At 38.4% G+C, this 20,289-nt stretch overlaps 1 protein-coding gene across 5 annotated transcripts in view; it reads right to left on the bottom strand.

Moving 5' to 3' along the window:
• Nucleotides 1–532: 532 nt before the first annotated feature.
• anne (anne boleyn) overlaps nt 533–20,289 on the bottom strand; it is a 1,549,371-nt gene continuing 1,529,614 nt past the window's right edge. For all 5 annotated transcript variants that reach the window (XM_067758047.1, XM_067758046.1, XM_067758049.1 and 2 more), the window contains one exon: nt 533–1,785. In XM_067758047.1, the coding sequence (XP_067614148.1) occupies nt 1,103–1,785 (683 nt within the window). In that variant the 3' untranslated portion in view covers nt 533–1,102. The remainder of the gene's footprint in view (nt 1,786–20,289) is intronic.

Genomic DNA, 20,289 nt, shown 5'->3' with positions numbered 1-20,289 from the left:
AGCCAGCGAGTAGCAAAGTATAAGTGTTATTGTGAAGTACTTTAATAAAGGCCATTTTTCCATCATTCAATATTGGAGTTATTTATTCAACAGTTTAGTGATTCGAACTTAGCAGAGGATTGCAAATAAGAGGATTTGCAAGCAAAATCGTTACAATATCTTATAAAATTATAAGTCCTGTTTACAGATAAAACTGTTCTATGTTCTATTATTGGGCAAATGCTGCCTTTTTTTAACGGAAGATATTAATTGTTTACGAGTGACACAGAAAGACACTTTTTTTTAAATATACTTGCCCCATGATAGAAGAAAGAACAACTTAATATTTTTTTCAATCGTTTTGAGTTCGAGCAAAGGAAATGAAATAAATTACCGAAACATAAGCGGGATGATTGAGATTTGTTTGTTGTTTGTGATTTTTCCGAAAATAAAATAGTTATGAAAATCACGCCGAAGGACCCACTGAATAAATATCTTTATTTGACAAGAGAGAAGTTTCAACAATTCATAAAATATCAGTCAAACGAAGAAATTGGCTGTTTTTCGATCAAAGGAAAAATAACTTTTTTAATATAAAAATTTGCAATGAACGTAATACACCAAACACAAAGAAGAATAATAAAATTAACATAATTATTTTTAAAATGCTAAGTCCCTAGACCATGAGATTTTCCATATGGCTGCTCACTCTATCACGCAAATGTCTCATAACATTATAAACCCCATAGTAAAAAAAGCAATTCCATAAAAGTTTGCGAAGTTTTTTAAATCTTCAAGATTTCCGAGGCATTTGCAAGATTTCATGAGTTACTGTAATGTTTACCTGCGGTGCAACTCTCTAGCTTTACAACAACAATTTCACAAAAGTTTTTTACCTTACATATTTTTTAAGCATTTTCTGTAAAAACCAATTATAAATTTACTTCCTAGCTGCATGAAAAATGTTTTTAAAAGGTACAGAATACTCGTGCTCGTACACATTTATTAAAAAATTTAGTAGGTAAATTAAATAAATAGCAATGAATATTTAGCTGTACGAATTTAATGAAATTGCTACTACCTACTTCCCTAGGCAAGCATCCACTAGCTTTAATATTGATAACTATGGCTGTTGTTCGTTGTTTAGTATATGATCTTCGATTACAGTTGGCAATGTTTTAACTATTGATGACGATTCCCCTCCAAAGAAACTATTCAGTGCGTTATTTTGAGATGACGGGGTGTCAAAGTTTTGTTCAGCACTAATTTCAACATAGGTCTGCTGGCTTTCATTTTGAGTGACCGGAGAACTAAATGCATCGCATGATTGTGTAATTTTAGGCCAGTTCCTACAGTTTTGCAAGTCGTATTCGAGACGCATATATTTTTTCTTTGTTTTCAACATATTTTCTCGATGAGCTTGTACTTTTTTCAATAAAATATATTCGACAACAAAATTCTCAACGAATGCGTGTAGCAAAAAATTTGCAGCACCGTAAAACAACATCCAGCAGCGAAATCCAAAGTCTTCCGGTACAATAAGTTGGAAAAAGTCTGCTATCCATTTCGTAGGAAACAGAACTAAGTAGCACACAAGCATCAGATTTATAATCAGCGCAAAACAAAATGGGATATTCGACCAAATTGGTTTGCGATAGGGCGCACCCTTGGAAAAAATTAATGCAAGAACAATATACTGAAAGCTTGATATAGCGAACATGGTATAATTTTCATAGCATCCTAGGTGATCATCATCTTTCGGTGTAAAGGGAATGAACCATTCTTGTTGATGCAATTGAAACCAACCTGGAAAAAGATATTAGTAATTTTTAATGTAATTTACATAATGAGAATTGTACTTTAAATCATACGAAAACTAAACCTAAATATAGACAATGTAGTCCGGCCAAACAAAATGGTGTCCATCTTTCTTTTTGAAGCGACAGCTGATATGAGTGATGTTCCACTTAGCAGTTGATATTGGGATATGATTGAAAAAGCTTTTATTGTATTCAATTGATCTTGAGAAAATCAAGTACATAGAAAACAGAAGAAAAATTATCAACTTTTGAAAAAAAAAAAAAATCCATTTTTCGTACTATCCAAAAAATCTCCAGTTTTTTGTATAGAAATACAAAAACGAATTTCACCACATTAAAAATCTTTCGTTAAAGATTATTAAAGGGCAAAGTTAGAGCAAATTTGGTAAAATGACATAGCTACTTTAAGCATACCGAAACCGTACAAAACATCAATCGAAAACTTGATCCATAAAACCCACAAGAGTATTCGTATCCAATTTGTATAGAAAAAAGCTGATGTTTATGAAAAAAAATTCCGATTACATACTTGAAAATCCTAAAGGTCCTTTATGATACCACATAAAATTACGGTGACGCAAGCTATAGCTACTTAAAGAGTCGTTGCGTTGAAACTATATAGCTTCAAATGAGACCGATCTCAAACTTGGATAAATCCTACTGAGATCTAAGTTAGTCGATACTGAAATACTATCACCTAGTTCTGGCAAAACTTGTGCAGTCACGCATTATGTGATTCGATGATTCCACCTTATCGTCCTCCATACGGCATCAGCAGGATGGGGTTTCCAGTTTGTTGAGATGTACCGCATGTATTCCCATTGGACAGTGTATTGTCAAAACCCCACTGATCATTGATAGATGATCCCTTTTTGAACTCTATTACGTCCAGAAGGTTCTTTCTAGCCTGCAAGAGGTGGTATCCACCCAATGCTTGCTGTGCTGACTCGAGGCCTACCTATGCAGGAGCAGTACACATGTTGTTGTTGTTGTTGTTGTTGTTGTTGTAGCGATAAGGTTACTTCCCGAAGGATTTGGGAGTGTTATCGATGTGATGCTCCTTTGCCGGATACAGATCCGATACGCTCCGGTAAAACAACACCATTAAGGTGCTAGCCCGACCATCTCGGGAACGATTTATATGGCCACATTAAACATTAAGGCCATCGCTCCCTCCCCACCCCCAAGTTCCATGAGGAGCTGACCCCCCAACCCGCACAGGACCAGTTCAGTTGTAACGATGCGGGCTAAGATATCTGCTTGACAGTTGCCAGGATGTCAGTATGGCCCGAGACAAAGATAATTTTAATCATAAAATAGTTCGATGCAATCGCAAGCGGGGTCATGCACTCCCAGACCCGAACTAAAATTGAATCAAGGCCTTAATAGCCGCTTAGATAATGTTAAATTCCATAAACGTTGTAGCAATAGATAGCATTTCATCCACCCCATCCTAATCGCGGCAGATTCCGTTTGAAAGACGATCAGCAAACTTCAACCTGCAGCTTACAATTAGCTCCTGACAAAAGTTTGTTAGTTCGGGATATACATACCTTGGCATCCAATGCCGGGTAGAGTGAAGGAGACGGATATGGTCTAGGAGGTATAAGGCTCCAAATCGATCTAGGCATAAGCTAGGAAATGGAATCCTGCAGGAGAAATCTTGTACCATATATCTAGGAATCAATTCCGACCGTAAGTTCTCATGTAGGAGACAGTGAAAACAGCACTTTATGCATATACAGAATGGTGGGGTATACGTGGGATTTGTCGCCATCTCTCTTTCATTGAATATTTGCAGCGATTGTAAAGCCCATATATATACTAGGGAATCCTTTTTTGGTGGACGACCTCTCAAAAAAGAGGGTACCTCAAAAAAGTGGGAGTTGTTGGCTATCAATGCTTAGCCTAACGGCAGCCGTAAGAAAACCCCTAAGGCTCCAATGCATGTCATTCTGCACATTCCACCTGTAGACCTGGTGTCGAAGAACTTATAATTAACAACTGAAAGAAGCCATGGTAGTATATCGTCATTAAATACAGACTACCTAGTTCCCTAACTGCGCATAGTAGGTCTCTTGGTTTGAACGTAACAGATTATTAAATACAATCATAACCAGGGCACGTATAATGTTTTATGATCCGTGATCGAATTTTAAAATAACAATAGCTCTGAAATGGTCGATCGGATTAATTGCATAATTGAGCTATCAAATTTACTTAACGAAATGATTTCCTTTTTTTTCGCCGCGAAACGAAACCAGTTCGTTAACGTAATAAACGTTAGCGTTGGCTTTGATAGCATAATTCGCGCTTAATTTTATCATTGTTATCAACGTTTCAACATTAACATCATTTCGTTTCGGTTAAAAACGAATTGTGATTTATTTTGATATCTGCTATAACAATAACATTCGCAAGTGTTTCAACAGGAACGATTGAAATTTCTTGATTAACTAACGTGAATATTAACGTTACGATGGTTCGCTTGCATTTATTTTTTTTATTTTCCCAAATATCTTTTGACTTTTATTGAAATAGTAGAAAACAAAAGTCAATCTAAGCTAACTAGGCAAAACTTATCAAACTTATTTTCTTTTAGTTTTCTTATTTCTAGCTGTATATGTACAATAAATTATATAGTATAAAAATTGATAAATATATAATTCAAATTATGTATGTATTTATGTAGGTATAAATCACATTGCGTCCTAAACGGATCAACCTATCACAACCAAATTTTAAACAGTCACTTGAAACCTTCCAAAAATGGTCAAGGGCTAAAAAATAGTTTCGGTTTATAAAAGGGGCTTGACACCTTCAATATAAATGGAATCTTTGATACTGCAAAACTCTAAAGGTATTCACGCTAGAACTTGAAATTCAGTAAGGAGTTATATGAGGACAAGCCTTTACTTCCTTGGTGGTGTAGGGTAAGGAATAAGTGGGCGTGGCACCTCCCACACGATTGGCATATTTCATACTGTATATCTCTGGATGTAGTAATGGTAGGATAATGAAAATTAGTAAGGGGCTATATGACGTTGTCATAACACTTCCAATAAAATATGGATTTGGGGAAAGGAGGCGTGGCACCTTCCCTACAAATGGAATTTTTCAGAACTATGGCTGCCGTACAAACTTAGATTATTCTCGACTCGACATAATTGAAAAATCTTTTTATTTATACACCAAATAATATTACAAAAAATATCGTATATCCTATGGCAATGCCTTTGCAAACACGATACACAGCCTTAAATGAAGTTTAAAATTTGTTTTATTTATTTTGCATATTTCCATGAGCTAGTACTATATATAAGACACATTAGAATATGTCCGTAGTAACACGTAGAACCAGATTGGTTCAGCTCTACTGCATCGAGCAAATAAGATTACTTAATTGGCGCTTAAACTTTTGAATGGTTATGACCGTCCAACAAGGCGCCCAGTTGCTTCTTCGCTATGCTAACTGGCCCCAATTGGAAACACCAAGAGAATTTAAATCGTTTTCAAACTGCTGCTTCCAGCGTAGTGGAGTCCGCCCCCTTCCTCTGCGCTATAGGATGGTTCCTAAAATACATTGTGAGGACCAAATGTTGATATCAAATTTGGTGCACATAACATTGTCACGGCAACGTAAGGCTGAGCGAAGCCACCAACATACAACATTATCACCGCAACATCAGGCTGAGCGAAGCCAGCAACACGATCACACAACAGACAGAATATGCCTACATCAAGTCAAGCCCACAAATACACAACACAATAAAAAACACAACAAAAAAACAACTTAAACAGCAAGACATACAAGTTATACCACAACCGCAACTACAGCTTCTACCGACACACGACCGATCGTAAAAACACGGTCGCAACACGGAGAATTACACCATCGTCGATGCAGATCAACCGTGCTGGCAACAGAGCCATTGCCGCCCACCAAGCGAGTCAGCGCGGCGCTGTGGTAAACAATCGGATCTACGAGTGGATGGTGATAGGTTGTAACCAATGTGGGATATCACCACCCGACGTAGCAGCAGACTGGGCCGTAAGTCAGTGTTGCGGCTTTCCCCGCTCATTATACGTTTAAAGCTGCGCTACAACAGAGACACAGGCAGAGCGTCAACAGCAACAGAGCGTCGACAACGGCAGCATCACATCACAACAGAGCACCAACAGCGGCAGGGCGTCAACCGCGTCCAAGCACCAATCGAGAGAGCCAGCGCTGCGACAGCACAAACGGCAACAGAGCATCCACAGCGACAAAGGGCCAACCACGAGATTTCACACACGCCAGAGCGCCCATAACGTAAAACGCAAATCACGACTGCCAACGCAGCGACAGCACTAACGGAAACATAGCGTTCGCAGCGACAGAACACCAAGAACGACAGTCAACGCAACGACGAACGCCAGCATAGAAACGTCACCCACGCATCCAATAACTACGCGAAAACGGGACCGGGGTGAACCGCTATCCAACAGAGGTAATCAAAATAAGGCATAGAAGGCACATGTAACGAATGCACTTCGTAACCACGCGCTAAAGGGACACGGCTGGGCCGCTAGCCAACATAACCAATCTAGACAAAGCCAACGCAAGCAAGCACGCGACCAGGCATGTACTCCGGGTGCGCCGGCCACAAATTGTCATCCTCCCAGCAGATCTTCGCAGCGGGACTGCGCCATAGTCTCCTGCTCCGGGAAGGTATCGAATCCAATCCGGGTCCGTCTCCTGACCCCGGTCCGGAGAAATGGTTTTGTTGCGTTTTCCGGAAAATAATCTTTTTAGGACAGTCATACTCTTTACAGTGTGTCACGTGCAAGGGATGGTTGCATCGGACAGGCTTTTCTGGGCTAGATCCCAAAACCAGACGTCCTCGTAACTTTTTAGATCTTTTGTGGCTCCTTGCTGTTCACGCCCAAGGGCTTTCCGTAGTCTGCGCCTTAGCGCCCCCCCCCCCCCCCACTACCTTCCAGCAGCTCTGTTGCTCAGCAAGCCACAAAAAGTACCCGCTGCTGCTCGCGCCCAACGGCGGCACCAGCTCATACGGCCGCTCCCACTCATAACTACAATCTCCGTAGTAGAGTGGGTAGCAATGCCGAGCAACAGCCCCTGCCCCGTCTTCTTCCCCCTCTTTTCCGGAAGCAATGCAGCTCCTGCCTTGGACGCTGCCACTTTCCTAGATATTCCGATCTCCGCGACAGAATCCCCCGACGAGCTTCATTGCGCCATGTTGCCAGGCCGCATACACAAATACATCGGGTACCCCAATGCTTACCCAGGGACGTCCAGTCCCAGGGCCACAACAGCAATTGCGTTCTAGCTTTTCACAACCAAGATGCAGTCACCCGTCACTTACTCCTAGAGTGGCGAAGTTCCCCCGCCGCACTTCAGAATTCTGCAGTTAAACTGTAATGGATTAACTGGAAAATTCACGAAGATAATCGATTTCATGAAGCAGCACAATATCCGAATTGCTGCGATTCATGAGACTAAACTCACAGCAATATGTGCTCTGCTGACCTGTTCCCGAGATGGTCGGGCTAGCACCTGAATGGAGCTATGTTACCGGAGCGTACCGGATCTGTATCCGGTAAAGGACCATCACATCGATAAGACTCCCCAAAGCCCTCTGGGAGCAACCTTATCGCTACAACAACAACCAACTGCTCCAGCGTACCGTCGACTTCACCGTCACCGAAAAACGCCGTTTCATAAACTTTAAAAAAGGAAAGTGGAATAAATACAAATCCTTTACAGACAGCCGCTTTGTATGCCTCCCTATTCCGACTCATGCTCGCCAAGGGGAGCGTGCTTTCCGCAAGATCATTGAATCCGCCTCGGCTCGCCTTATTCCCGCCGAAAGAATTTCCGAAATTCGGCCTCATTTTCCTGCCGCGAATTTAGTGAGAGTACGTGACCTTACAAGACAGCTCGATCCCGGCGATCCCCAAATAAGGGATATAAACCAACGCATCAGATTGCTTGTGGATGGACACAAGCGGGCGAAATGAGAGGAGCATCTGAGTAGTTGTAACCTCTCTGCCGGTGTTCGTAAGCTTTGGTGCACCGTAAAATCCCTACCGAGTCCACAACGACAAAATTTCCACCGCCTTTGGCGATAAAGTGCTGTCGAATGCGAAAAAATGCGCGAGCGCTTTTTGCCGACAATGTATAATACCTTCTACGGTTGACAAAGTTAGACCGAGGGCCAACAGACACGCGTATAAACATAAGTTCAGCGCGTCCCCAGTTACCATCACCGCCAAAGAGGTTGACGATGCCATCGGTCAAGCTAAACCATCTAAAGAAGTGGGCCAGACGGCATAGCCATGCCGATGCTTTGAAGCCTAGGAAAAGAGGGTTTAAAATGTTTAGCACATGTCGTCAACCTGTCTCTTTCCACCTTTGTCATTCCCAAAATATGGAAAATGGCCAAGGTGGTCCCACTACTAAAGCCTGGGAAACCAGCTAACATAGGAGAGTTATATTGCCCTATATCTCTCCTATCGCCCGTAGCCAAGACGATTGAAGCCATTTTGCTCCCCTATTTCAAAGCAAATCTGCAACTGGCCTGTAATCAGCATGGCTTTAGAAAACTTCATAGCACAACCACCGCGCTAAATGCCATTAGCACCCAGATAAATTACGGTCTAAATCAAAACCCCCACCATAGACCCAAATGCCGACCATTTTGAGCATCCACGTCAATGGCACTACGCTACCGACTATCTTACACCCCACAATCTTGGGTGTGATGTTCGATCAGGATCTACAATTTTGGTGAGCATGCAGCCGCAATTGTACCGAATGTCCAGAGCTGTAATAAAATCCTCAAATCTCTTGTTGAAAGTACTTGGGGATAGATAAAGAAACGCTCATTACCACTTACATAGCTATTGGTCACCTGATTGCATTTTAAGCTTCCCCGATATGGTCGCCAAGCCTAAAGACTACTCACTGGAAGAAGCTCGAGGCCAGCCAAAGTACTGCCCTCCGAACCACCACGGGTTGTCTTCTTATGTCCCCAGAACACCATATATATAATGAGACGAGAATACTCCCCATCAGGGAGAGAAATGAAATGCTAACCAAACAGTTCATGTTTAACACCCAGAAACCTGGGCATCCCAACAGATATCTGATTGATGAGCCAACGCCGCCCAGGGGCTTAAGGAGTCATCCCCGTAAGCATTATGAGGAAATACGGCACCTGAGAACACTGCCGTATGAAGCCAAAAAACACAAGCAAGTCCTCAGTGAACTCCACAAACAGGCGTGGTAACTCTATGTCAGGAATTACCCGGTGAATCCTGTACTCAAAGAACAATACCCTAAACTTGCAGAAGAGGAGGCAGACTCCCTAGGGAAACGCGAGTCACTTTAGCTCAACTTCGATCTGGGCACTGTAACAGGTTAAACTCTTATGTACCTATCCAAAATCAACCCCGACATACAAAATGTATTCCCTGCTTGCAATGTGTCCCCACATGACACCAACCATCTCTTCAATTGTCATGTGGAACCAACGCCTCTAACACCCCTCTTATTATGGTAAACCCCTGTTGAAACAGCAAGTTTCCTTGCGCCGCCGTTAGAGGATATTAATGACAATTTGTGATCGGTCACACCTATTGGATGGAGCGAAGCACTGCTACAACAACAACAACAACCCCGCTCAAATATAAATATGTATGAAATAAGTATGGCGGCCACCGTGGTGTGATGGTAGCGTGCTCCGCCTATCACACCGTATGCCCTGGGTTCAACTCCCGGGCAAAGCAACATCAAAATTTTAGAAATAAGATTTTTCAATTAGAAGAAAATTTTTCTAAGCGGGGTCGCCCCTCGGCAGTGTCTGGCAAGCGCTCCGATTGTATTTCTGCCATGAAAAGCTCTCAGTGAAAACTCATCTGCCTTGCAGATGCCGTTCGGAGTCGGCATAAAACATGTAGGTCCCGTCCGGCCAATTTGTAGGGAAAAATCAAGAGGAGCACGACGCAAATTGGAAGAGAAGCTCGGCCTTAGATCTCTTCGGAGGTTATCGCGCCTTACATTTATTTTTTTTTTTTTTTTTATGAAATAAGAACCTCCGATGCTGGCCCGTAATACATTCTGCACTGTATGCCAAGGAGCACATTAGACGAGCGTCATTCCTGCCTTTTGTTCTTTTATTTATGTACTATAAAAGTCAAGAATGTTCTGCTAAGCTTTTCAGGTGTGCCTGTCGAAATGGCTCTATCTGCGCAGCAATGGCAGGTGTCTGAAAAAATGTTGTATCTTCGATTCCAAAAAGAAAAGAGCAACTTTTAGTTATAGAAAAATTAATAAAACAATAATTATTATATTCTTATTATCGGCTCTTAAATAGTACTTTGTTGAAGATTATTCGAGCTCGAGGCCAAATACATATATATTAATAAAACAAGATTGGTTAGTCAATATATATCACTATTTTATTAGTGTCGATATTTCGAGTTCATTCTGTACTGATTAGCAAGACTGTAACTAAACATAAAAACATCAAAAAATTTAAATCATAAAAAATATGTAATAATGCGTAAGCACGTACCTTCACTCTTCAGCAGTTTCACTGATCGACTGGTTTAACAATATTAAAATACAGAAGGACAAGCAGTTAAAATAGATAGAACAAATGTAAACAAACAAAAAACAGTAATTGTACACTAACAATTATACATTGAATATCAATAGTGAGCGACGCTCAGCTCATTGGTTACTCTATATGTAACATATTGAGCATGGAACATAATGGGGGGTACATTTGTGCAAATTTGTTTGCCAAACGTGTTTATGTTTCAGAAAAATCTTTTCAAGCTATTGTGTATATGGTAAAATCTATTTAATTTAAAATATTTTTTAAAACTTAACGAATCTATCTTAGGGTCTAAATCGTTATCGTACATACAAAATTTATATCATGTGATATATTTATTATAATTTATTAAATGTCTATACGCGGAAGCACATTTTTCGGTATCCGATTTGAAATTCATACGATGTTCTCTCCTTAAATTAATTATATGTAGCATCTCGAATATATATCTTTTGTTATAATGCCTCTCTTGTTGTGGTATTGCTACATTATCCAGATCTAGTGCATGTCCGGTTTCGCTGCAATGTTGAGTTAAAGCGGTCTTATTTTGCTAGTTTTGTCCCACTTTTTAACATTCGATTTATGCGCGCAAATCCTCGCCTTTAATCTAGATTTTGTAGTACCATATATATTTTATTGCATACGTGGGACTCGTCACCGTTGCATGGAATCTTGTATACCACATCAGGTTTCTCGAATTTTTCTATCTTGCTTTTTGTATTGCTAAAGATTTTTTGGACCGTATTAATATAAGTAAACACTATTTCGAATATCTCATTATCATACATTTTGGAATGTTCTATTCTGTTTGACAGCCCCGGAACAAATGTCGATGTTTTATAAATTTTATTATTAATCTATCTGCGCAGCTATGGCAGGTGAAGTATGACGTATCGAAACTGCTGATATTCGCCACAATATATATATTTTGATTCAATATGATTTTAATGTATTTAATTAGCGAAAAGGGTTCAAAGGTTCGAATCGAGCTCAAGGCCTAACAATAATTTTTTATCATTATTATTGTTATGATAAATTTTTTCTTAATTGAAAAATTTTTTAAATTAGAATAGAAGAAAGAAAAAATTTAGACAACTGCCAAAGCTCGTTGTATAGATCCATTTCGGGAACTGCTAAATTCCTTCATCGGCAAGGTTTGAGCGCCGCTGCTATAACCATGCAGCCATCACAATAAAAATTGTTATTACAAATTTGGTTATATTAGAAATGAATAGGGGTTTCTTTTAATTCAGAACGAAAGTAAATATTTCGTTATTTTAATTTAAGTTGGTTTTAGCTAAGAAATATTTAAAATTTATTTAATAAATTGGGAAAAATTTAAACAACGTGACATCAGGATAAATTATAAATTAAAAATTGCTTCAAATAAATGTTTTCATACATTTAAAGGCAATAAGGGCAACCCCCGCTTAATTCATACAAGAAGTATTTAAATTAAGTGATTCTTTACTGATCTTTATCTCTGTTTACAACATATTTATGATTTTTTACCACATTTTAGCAATTTGCAACGCTCCTATTATAGATTCCTTCACGCTATATCGTAATTAACCATTTTAAAAAGTATATAAAAGTAAACTTTGAAAAGAAAATAATTTCTAAACGGTTTCCCAAAGCTTTTTTTGAACGACAATTTTATATTTTTTTATATTATATTTATAACATCTAATATATGTATTTGCATATAAAAATTCTTGATTTCGTACATAAGGTCTGCGTGCGAAAAAATCTGGAAAAACTTTAAGCCGGATATTTTTATAACCGATCAAGAAAACAAAGTCTTTCTTTAGAGGTTTAATTTGTGTATTAATGTCCTTTGAGACTACTAGGCTTGTTTAGTAGTCGCACAACATCTGGCAACTTTGTTACTCTCTTATTTACAAACACATATGTGTATACATTGAGAGAAGTGATAAATATATGAACCCTGATATTGCTCACCCTTCTACTTTAAACTTGTCGCCCCTTCCTCCATCATTTTTCTAGCACGCTATGCTGCGAATATGCTTCTCTGCCGTCCGCCCTTACCCTAGGTAAATAACCAAAGAAGTAAAAGCGCTTTTATTTTTGTTAATAGCTGCTAGTCAACCTGACTCTTTTTACATGTTATTCATTATGTGAGTTTAAAAACAAATAACATAATATGCATTCACATATCTTTTTGAGATATACTCTTATGTATAAGGCTTATTTGTAGCGTCAACAAGGCCATTTACTTATTGAAACTAGTAACCGATCTTCGTGCTGCAAATGCTGCCACTGACGAAAAACGCATAGGTAATTTAGAAATCCGCGAACAGTACAAAAGACTTCATTCCCGTCAAGAGGGGAAAGAAATATAAAAGGCGCGAACTACTTCCGGCGAGATTTAGGCCGGGCTTCTCTCTCAACGTGCGTAAAGCTCTTTTTTAACTTTGCCCCACAACTCGGCGGGTCAGGACTTTTTCCAAAAATATTTTTAAGGCAGATATATATATACTCAGAGTGCCGAAGGAGGCCCTTATTTGAAAAACTTTCGGAGTGGCAGGCGGAGCTCGCTACCACCACACCACGACGTCAAGATTTATCAACAATTTTATGTGGAGAATAGCTTACTAGTTTCAATAAAATAACTTTTTGCCTTAAAAATAAGCGTTAATATATCCCAAAAAAACTTCCCTATGCATAATATCGTCGCCCGCTTGCCAGAAGCATGACTGTTCCAAAATGTAAATGTTGGGTAATCGAGTTTTAAAGTTTATTGCTCCCTCGAAATTAGAAGAATTAGTTTCTAGTGTAAAAATGTACTTTTATATTATACTCAAACTATGCTCTTTCAACTGATATAAATTTTCTGCTAGCATCCCTTCTATTCTCCTAGATTTGGCATATTCATTTTTCTGGCACAACAAAAATTTAAAAAGCTGATCCAATTTTTTTGTTAACACATCTATACAAAAAAATTAAAAGTAGCGGGATCAGGTAAATTGGCTCATGCTTTCTATGCATTTTGATGCGGTGAATCCAAATGCGCTATAAGAATTGGCCCAAGTGGTCATGGTATGGCCTTAACCTCAAAACACGTAAAAAAAATCACTGCAGATTGATTTTTAAATAATGTTAGAGCCAAGCCAAACCCTGCTAGGCAAATTCTGTTGGCGGATTGGGATTCGGAGCATCACAGTACTTGGAAAAACATCCGCGGCTGTGACTTATTGAAAGTAGGGATATAAATGAAAAAAATAAAAATAAACACATTCAATTCAATTAAAATTATTGCAAACATAGAACTAGTTCTTATTTTCACCAGAATCAGAATCTTCTGATATGTTGGGTTCGGGTAAAGCGTTGCCCTTTGTATTTTTATAATAAGAATGATATTCTTGGTATAACCAGTTTTCCATACATTTTGTCTTTTAGTTTTGATTCGGCAAGAAGCAACGGCTTCGGATAAACCGCTTTGCCTTCAATTAAACAACGACCTTTTTTCGGACATTCAGCTATTAAAAATTCTTCATCGGTATACCTTTTTTGAAGAATACATTATACAGCTCAGCTCATCTTTTGTGTAACTCAATTAGCATATATATCGCATGGGTAGCTTTATAGCTCTCTTGGTAAAGTAATTATAAATAAAACAAGTAAGGAAGGTTAAGTTCGGATGTAACCGAACATTACATACTCAGTTGAGAGCTATGGTGACAACATAAGGGAAAATAACCATGTAGGAAAATGAACCGAGGAAAACCCTGGAATGTGTTTGTATGACATAGGTATCAAATGAAAGGCATTAAAGAGTATTTTATGAGGGAGTGGGCCATAGTTCTATAGGTGGACGCCATTTAGGGATATCGCCATAAAGGTGGATCAGGGTTGACTCTAGAATTTGTTTGTACGATATGGGTATCAAATGAAGGGTGCTAATGAGTATTTTAAAAGGAAGTAATCCTTAGTTCCATAGGTGGACGCCATTTCGAGATATCTCCATAAAAGTGGACCAGGGGGGACCCTAGAATTTGTTTGTACAATATGGGTATCAAAAGAAAGGTGTTAATGAGTATTTAAAAGGGAGTGATCCTTCGTTCCATAGGTGGACGCCGTTTCGAGATATCGCCATAAAGGTGGACCAGGTGTAACCCTAGAATATGTTTGTACGATACGGGTATCAAATTAAAGGTATTAATGAGGGTTTTAAAAGGGAGTGGTGGTAGTTGTATAGGTGGTCGCCTTTTCGAGATATCGCCATAAACGTGGACCAGGGGTGACTCTAGTATGCGTTTGTACGATATGGGTATCAAACGAAAGGTGTTAATGAGCATTTTAAAAGGGAGTGGACGCCGTTTCGAAGTATCGCCATATAGGTGGACCAGGGGTGACTCTAGAATACGTTTGTACAATATGGGTATCAAACGAAAGGTGTTAATGAGTATTTTAAAATGAAGTGGGCCTTATTCCTATAGGTGGACGTTTTTTCGAGGTATCGTAATAAAGGTGGACCAGGGGTGACTCTAGACTTTGTTTGTACGATATGGGTATCAAATGAAAGGTGTTAATGAGTATTTTAAAAGGGCGTGGGGCTTAGTTCTATAGGTGGACGCCTTTTCGAGATATCGCCATAAAGGTGGACCAGGGGTGACTCTAGAATGTGTTTGTACGATATTGGTATCAAATTAAAGGTATTAATTAGAGTAATAAAAGGGAGTGGTGGTAGTTGTATATGTGAAGGCGTTTTCCAGATATCGACCAAAATGTGAACCAGGGTGACCCAGAACATCATCTGTTGGATACCGCTTATTTATTTATATATATAATACCTGCCAAGATTTCGAGTGTTTTTTATTTCGCCCTGCAGAACTTTCTCATTTTCTTCTACTTAATATGGTAGGTGTCACAAGCATTTTACAAAGTTTTTTCTAAAGTTATATTTCCCGTCAATAAACCAATCCAATTACCATGTTTCATCCCTTTTTTCGTATCTGGTATAGAATTATGGCATATTTTGCATTTTTCGTAAGTTTCAATATCAAAAAAGTGGACGTGGTCATCGTCGGATTTCTTTCAATTTTTATGCCAAAATAAAGTGAGTTCAGATAAGTACGTGAACTAAGTTCAGTAAAGATATGTCGATTTTTGCTCAAGTTATCGTGTTAACGGCCATGCGGAAGGACACACGGACGACTGTGTATAAAAACTGCGCGTGGCTTCAGCCGATTTCGCCCATTTTCACAGAAAACAGTTAACGTTATAAAGTCTATGCCCCTACCAAATTTCAAAAGGATTGGTAAATTTTTGTTCGACTTATGGCATTAAAAGTATCCTAGACAAATTAAATGAAAAAAGGCGGAGCCACGCCCATTTTGAAATTTTCTTTTATTTTTGTATTTTGTTGCACCATATCATTACTAGAGTTGAATGTTGACATAATTTACTTATATGCTGTAAAGATATTAAATTTTTTGTTAAAATGTTACTTTATATAAATTTTTTTTTTAAAAGTGGGCGTGGTCCTTCTCCGATTTTGCTAATTTTTAAGTAGGCGTACATATAGTAATAGGAGTAACGTTCCTGCCAAAAACTTTAAGCCGGATATTTTTATAACCGATCAAGAAAACAAAGTCTTTCTTTAGAGGTTTAATTTGTGTATTAATGTCCTTTGAGACTACTAGGCTTGTTTAGTAGTCGCACAACATCTGGCAACTTTGTTACTCTCTTATTTACAAACACATATGTGTATACATTGAGAGAAGTGATAAATATATGAACCCTGATATTGCTCACCCTTCTACTTTAAACTTGTCGCCCCTTCCTCCATCATTTTTCTAGCACGCTATGCTGCGAATATGCTTCTCTGCCGTCCGCCCTTACCCTAGGTAAATAACCAAAGAAGTAAAAGCGCTTTTATTTTTGTTAATAGCTGCTAGTCAACCTGACTCTTTTTACATGTTATTCATTATGTGAGTTTAAAAACAAATAACATAATATGCATTCACATATCTTTTTGAGATATACTCTTATGTATAAGGCTTATTTGTAGCGTCAACAAGGCCATTTACTTATTGAAACTAGTAACCGATCTTCGTGCTGCAAATGCTGCCACTGACGAAAAACGCATAGGTAATTTAGAAATCCGCGAACAGTACAAAAGACTTCATTCCCGTCAAGAGGGGAAAGAAATATAAAAGGCGCGAACTACTTCCGGCGAGATTTAGGCCGGGCTTCTCTCTCAACGTGCGTAAAGCTCTTTTTTAACTTTGCCCCACAACTCGGCGGGTCAGGACTTTTTCCAAAAATATTTTTAAGGCAGATATATATATACTCAGAGTGCCGAAGGAGGCCCTTATTTGAAAAACTTTCGGAGTGGCAGGCGGAGCTCGCTACCACCACACCACGACGTCAAGATTTATCAACAATTTTATGTGGAGAATAGCTTACTAGTTTCAATAAAATAACTTTTTGCCTTAAAAATAAGCGTTAATATATCCCAAAAAAACTTCCCTATGCATAATATCGTCGCCCGCTTGCCAGAAGCATGACTGTTCCAAAATGTAAATGTTGGGTAATCGAGTTTTAAAGTTTATTGCTCCCTCGAAATTAGAAGAATTAGTTTCTAGTGTAAAAATGTACTTTTATATTATACTCAAACTATGCTCTTTCAACTGATATAAATTTTCTGCTAGCATCCCTTCTATTCTCCTAGATTTGGCATATTCATTTTTCTGGCACAACAAAAATTTAAAAAGCTGATCCAATTTTTTTGTTAACACATCTATACAAAAAAATTAAAAGTAGCGGGATCAGGTAAATTGGCTCATGCTTTCTATGCATTTTGATGCGGTGAATCCAAATGCGCTATAAGAATTGGCCCAAGTGGTCATGGTATGGCCTTAACCTCAAAACACGTAAAAAAAATCACTGCAGATTGATTTTTAAATAATGTTAGAGCCAAGCCAAACCCTGCTAGGCAAATTCTGTTGGCGGATTGGGATTCGGAGCATCACAGTACTTGGAAAAACATCCGCGGCTGTGACTTATTGAAAGTAGGGATATAAATGAAAAAAATAAAAATAAACACATTCAATTCAATTAAAATTATTGCAAACATAGAACTAGTTCTTATTTTCACCAGAATCAGAATCTTCTGATATGTTGGGTTCGGGTAAAGCGTTGCCCTTTGTATTTTTATAATAAGAATGATATTCTTGGTATAACCAGTTTTCCATACATTTTGTCTTTTAGTTTTGATTCGGCAAGAAGCAACGGCTTCGGATAAACCGCTTTGCCTTCAATTAAACAACGACCTTTTTTCGGACATTCAGCTATTAAAAATTCTTCATCGGTATACCTTTTTTGAAGAATACATTATACAGCTCAGCTCATCTTTTGTGTAACTCAATTAGCATATATATCGCATGGGTAGCTTTATAGCTCTCTTGGTAAAGTAATTATAAATAAAACAAGTAAGGAAGGTTAAGTTCGGATGTAACCGAACATTACATACTCAGTTGAGAGCTATGGTGACAACATAAGGGAAAATAACCATGTAGGAAAATGAACCGAGGAAAACCCTGGAATGTGTTTGTATGACATAGGTATCAAATGAAAGGCATTAAAGAGTATTTTATGAGGGAGTGGGCCATAGTTCTATAGGTGGACGCCATTTAGGGATATCGCCATAAAGGTGGATCAGGGTTGACTCTAGAATTTGTTTGTACGATATGGGTATCAAATGAAGGGTGCTAATGAGTATTTTAAAAGGAAGTAATCCTTAGTTCCATAGGTGGACGCCATTTCGAGATATCTCCATAAAAGTGGACCAGGGGGGACCCTAGAATTTGTTTGTACAATATGGGTATCAAAAGAAAGGTGTTAATGAGTATTTAAAAGGGAGTGATCCTTCGTTCCATAGGTGGACGCCGTTTCGAGATATCGCCATAAAGGTGGACCAGGTGTAACCCTAGAATATGTTTGTACGATACGGGTATCAAATTAAAGGTATTAATGAGGGTTTTAAAAGGGAGTGGTGGTAGTTGTATAGGTGGTCGCCTTTTCGAGATATCGCCATAAACGTGGACCAGGGGTGACTCTAGTATGCGTTTGTACGATATGGGTATCAAACGAAAGGTGTTAATGAGCATTTTAAAAGGGAGTGGACGCCGTTTCGAAGTATCGCCATATAGGTGGACCAGGGGTGACTCTAGAATACGTTTGTACAATATGGGTATCAAACGAAAGGTGTTAATGAGTATTTTAAAATGAAGTGGGCCTTATTCCTATAGGTGGACGTTTTTTCGAGGTATCGTAATAAAGGTGGACCAGGGGTGACTCTAGACTTTGTTTGTACGATATGGGTATCAAATGAAAGGTGTTAATGAGTATTTTAAAAGGGCGTGGGGCTTAGTTCTATAGGTGGACGCCTTTTCGAGATATCGCCATAAAGGTGGACCAGGGGTGACTCTAGAATGTGTTTGTACGATATTGGTATCAAATTAAAGGTATTAATTAGAGTAATAAAAGGGAGTGGTGGTAGTTGTATATGTGAAGGCGTTTTCCAGATATCGACCAAAATGTGAACCAGGGTGACCCAGAACATCATCTGTTGGATACCGCTTATTTATTTATATATATAATACCTGCCAAGATTTCGAGTGTTTTTTATTTCGCCCTGCAGAACTTTCTCATTTTCTTCTACTTAATATGGTAGGTGTCACAAGCATTTTACAAAGTTTTTTCTAAAGTTATATTTCCCGTCAATAAACCAATCCAATTACCATGTTTCATCCCTTTTTTCGTATCTGGTATAGAATTATGGCATATTTTGCATTTTTCGTAAGTTTCAATATCAAAAAAGTGGACGTGGTCATCGTCGGATTTCTTTCAATTTTTATGCCAAAATAAAGTGAGTTCAGATAAGTACGTGAACTAAGTTCAGTAAAGATATGTCGATTTTTGCTCAAGTTATCGTGTTAACGGCCATGCGGAAGGACACACGGACGACTGTGTATAAAAACTGCGCGTGGCTTCAGCCGATTTCGCCCATTTTCACAGAAAACAGTTAACGTTATAAAGTCTATGCCCCTACCAAATTTCAAAAGGATTGGTAAATTTTTGTTCGACTTATGGCATTAAAAGTATCCTAGACAAATTAAATGAAAAAAGGCGGAGCCACGCCCATTTTGAAATTTTCTTTTATTTTTGTATTTTGTTGCACCATATCATTACTAGAGTTGAATGTTGACATAATTTACTTATATGCTGTAAAGATATTAAATTTTTTGTTAAAATGTTACTTTATATAAATTTTTTTTTTAAAAGTGGGCGTGGTCCTTCTCCGATTTTGCTAATTTTTAAGTAGGCGTACATATAGTAATAGGAGTAACGTTCCTGCCAAATTTTATCACGATATCTTCAACGACTGCCAAATTACAGCTTGCAAAAATTTTAAATTACCTTCTTTTAAAAGTAGGCGGTGCCACGCCCATTGTCCAAAGTTTTACTTATTTTCTATTCTGCGTCATAAGTTCAACTCACCTACCGAGTTTAATCGCTTTATCTGTCTTTGATAATGAATTATTGCACTTTTTCGGTTTTTCGAAATTTTCGATATCGAAAAAGTGGGCGTGGTTATAGTCCGATATCGTTCATTTTAAATAGTGATCTGATATGAGTGCTCAGGAACCTACATCCCAAATTTCATTAAGATACCTCAAAATTTACTCAAGTTATCGTGTTAACAGACGGACGGACATGGCTCAATCAAATTTTTTTTCGATCCTGATGATTTTGATATATGGAAGTCTATATCTATCTCGATTCCTTTATACCTGTACAACCAACCGTTATCCAATCAAAGTTAATATACTCTGTGA

The sequence above is a fragment of the Eurosta solidaginis genome, chromosome X, assembly GCF_040869045.1.
Source record: "Eurosta solidaginis isolate ZX-2024a chromosome X, ASM4086904v1, whole genome shotgun sequence".
NCBI lineage: Eukaryota > Metazoa > Arthropoda > Insecta > Diptera > Tephritidae > Eurosta > Eurosta solidaginis.
Note: the sequence above shows the minus strand (reverse complement) of the source record. Positions and strands in the feature narration are given on the sequence as shown.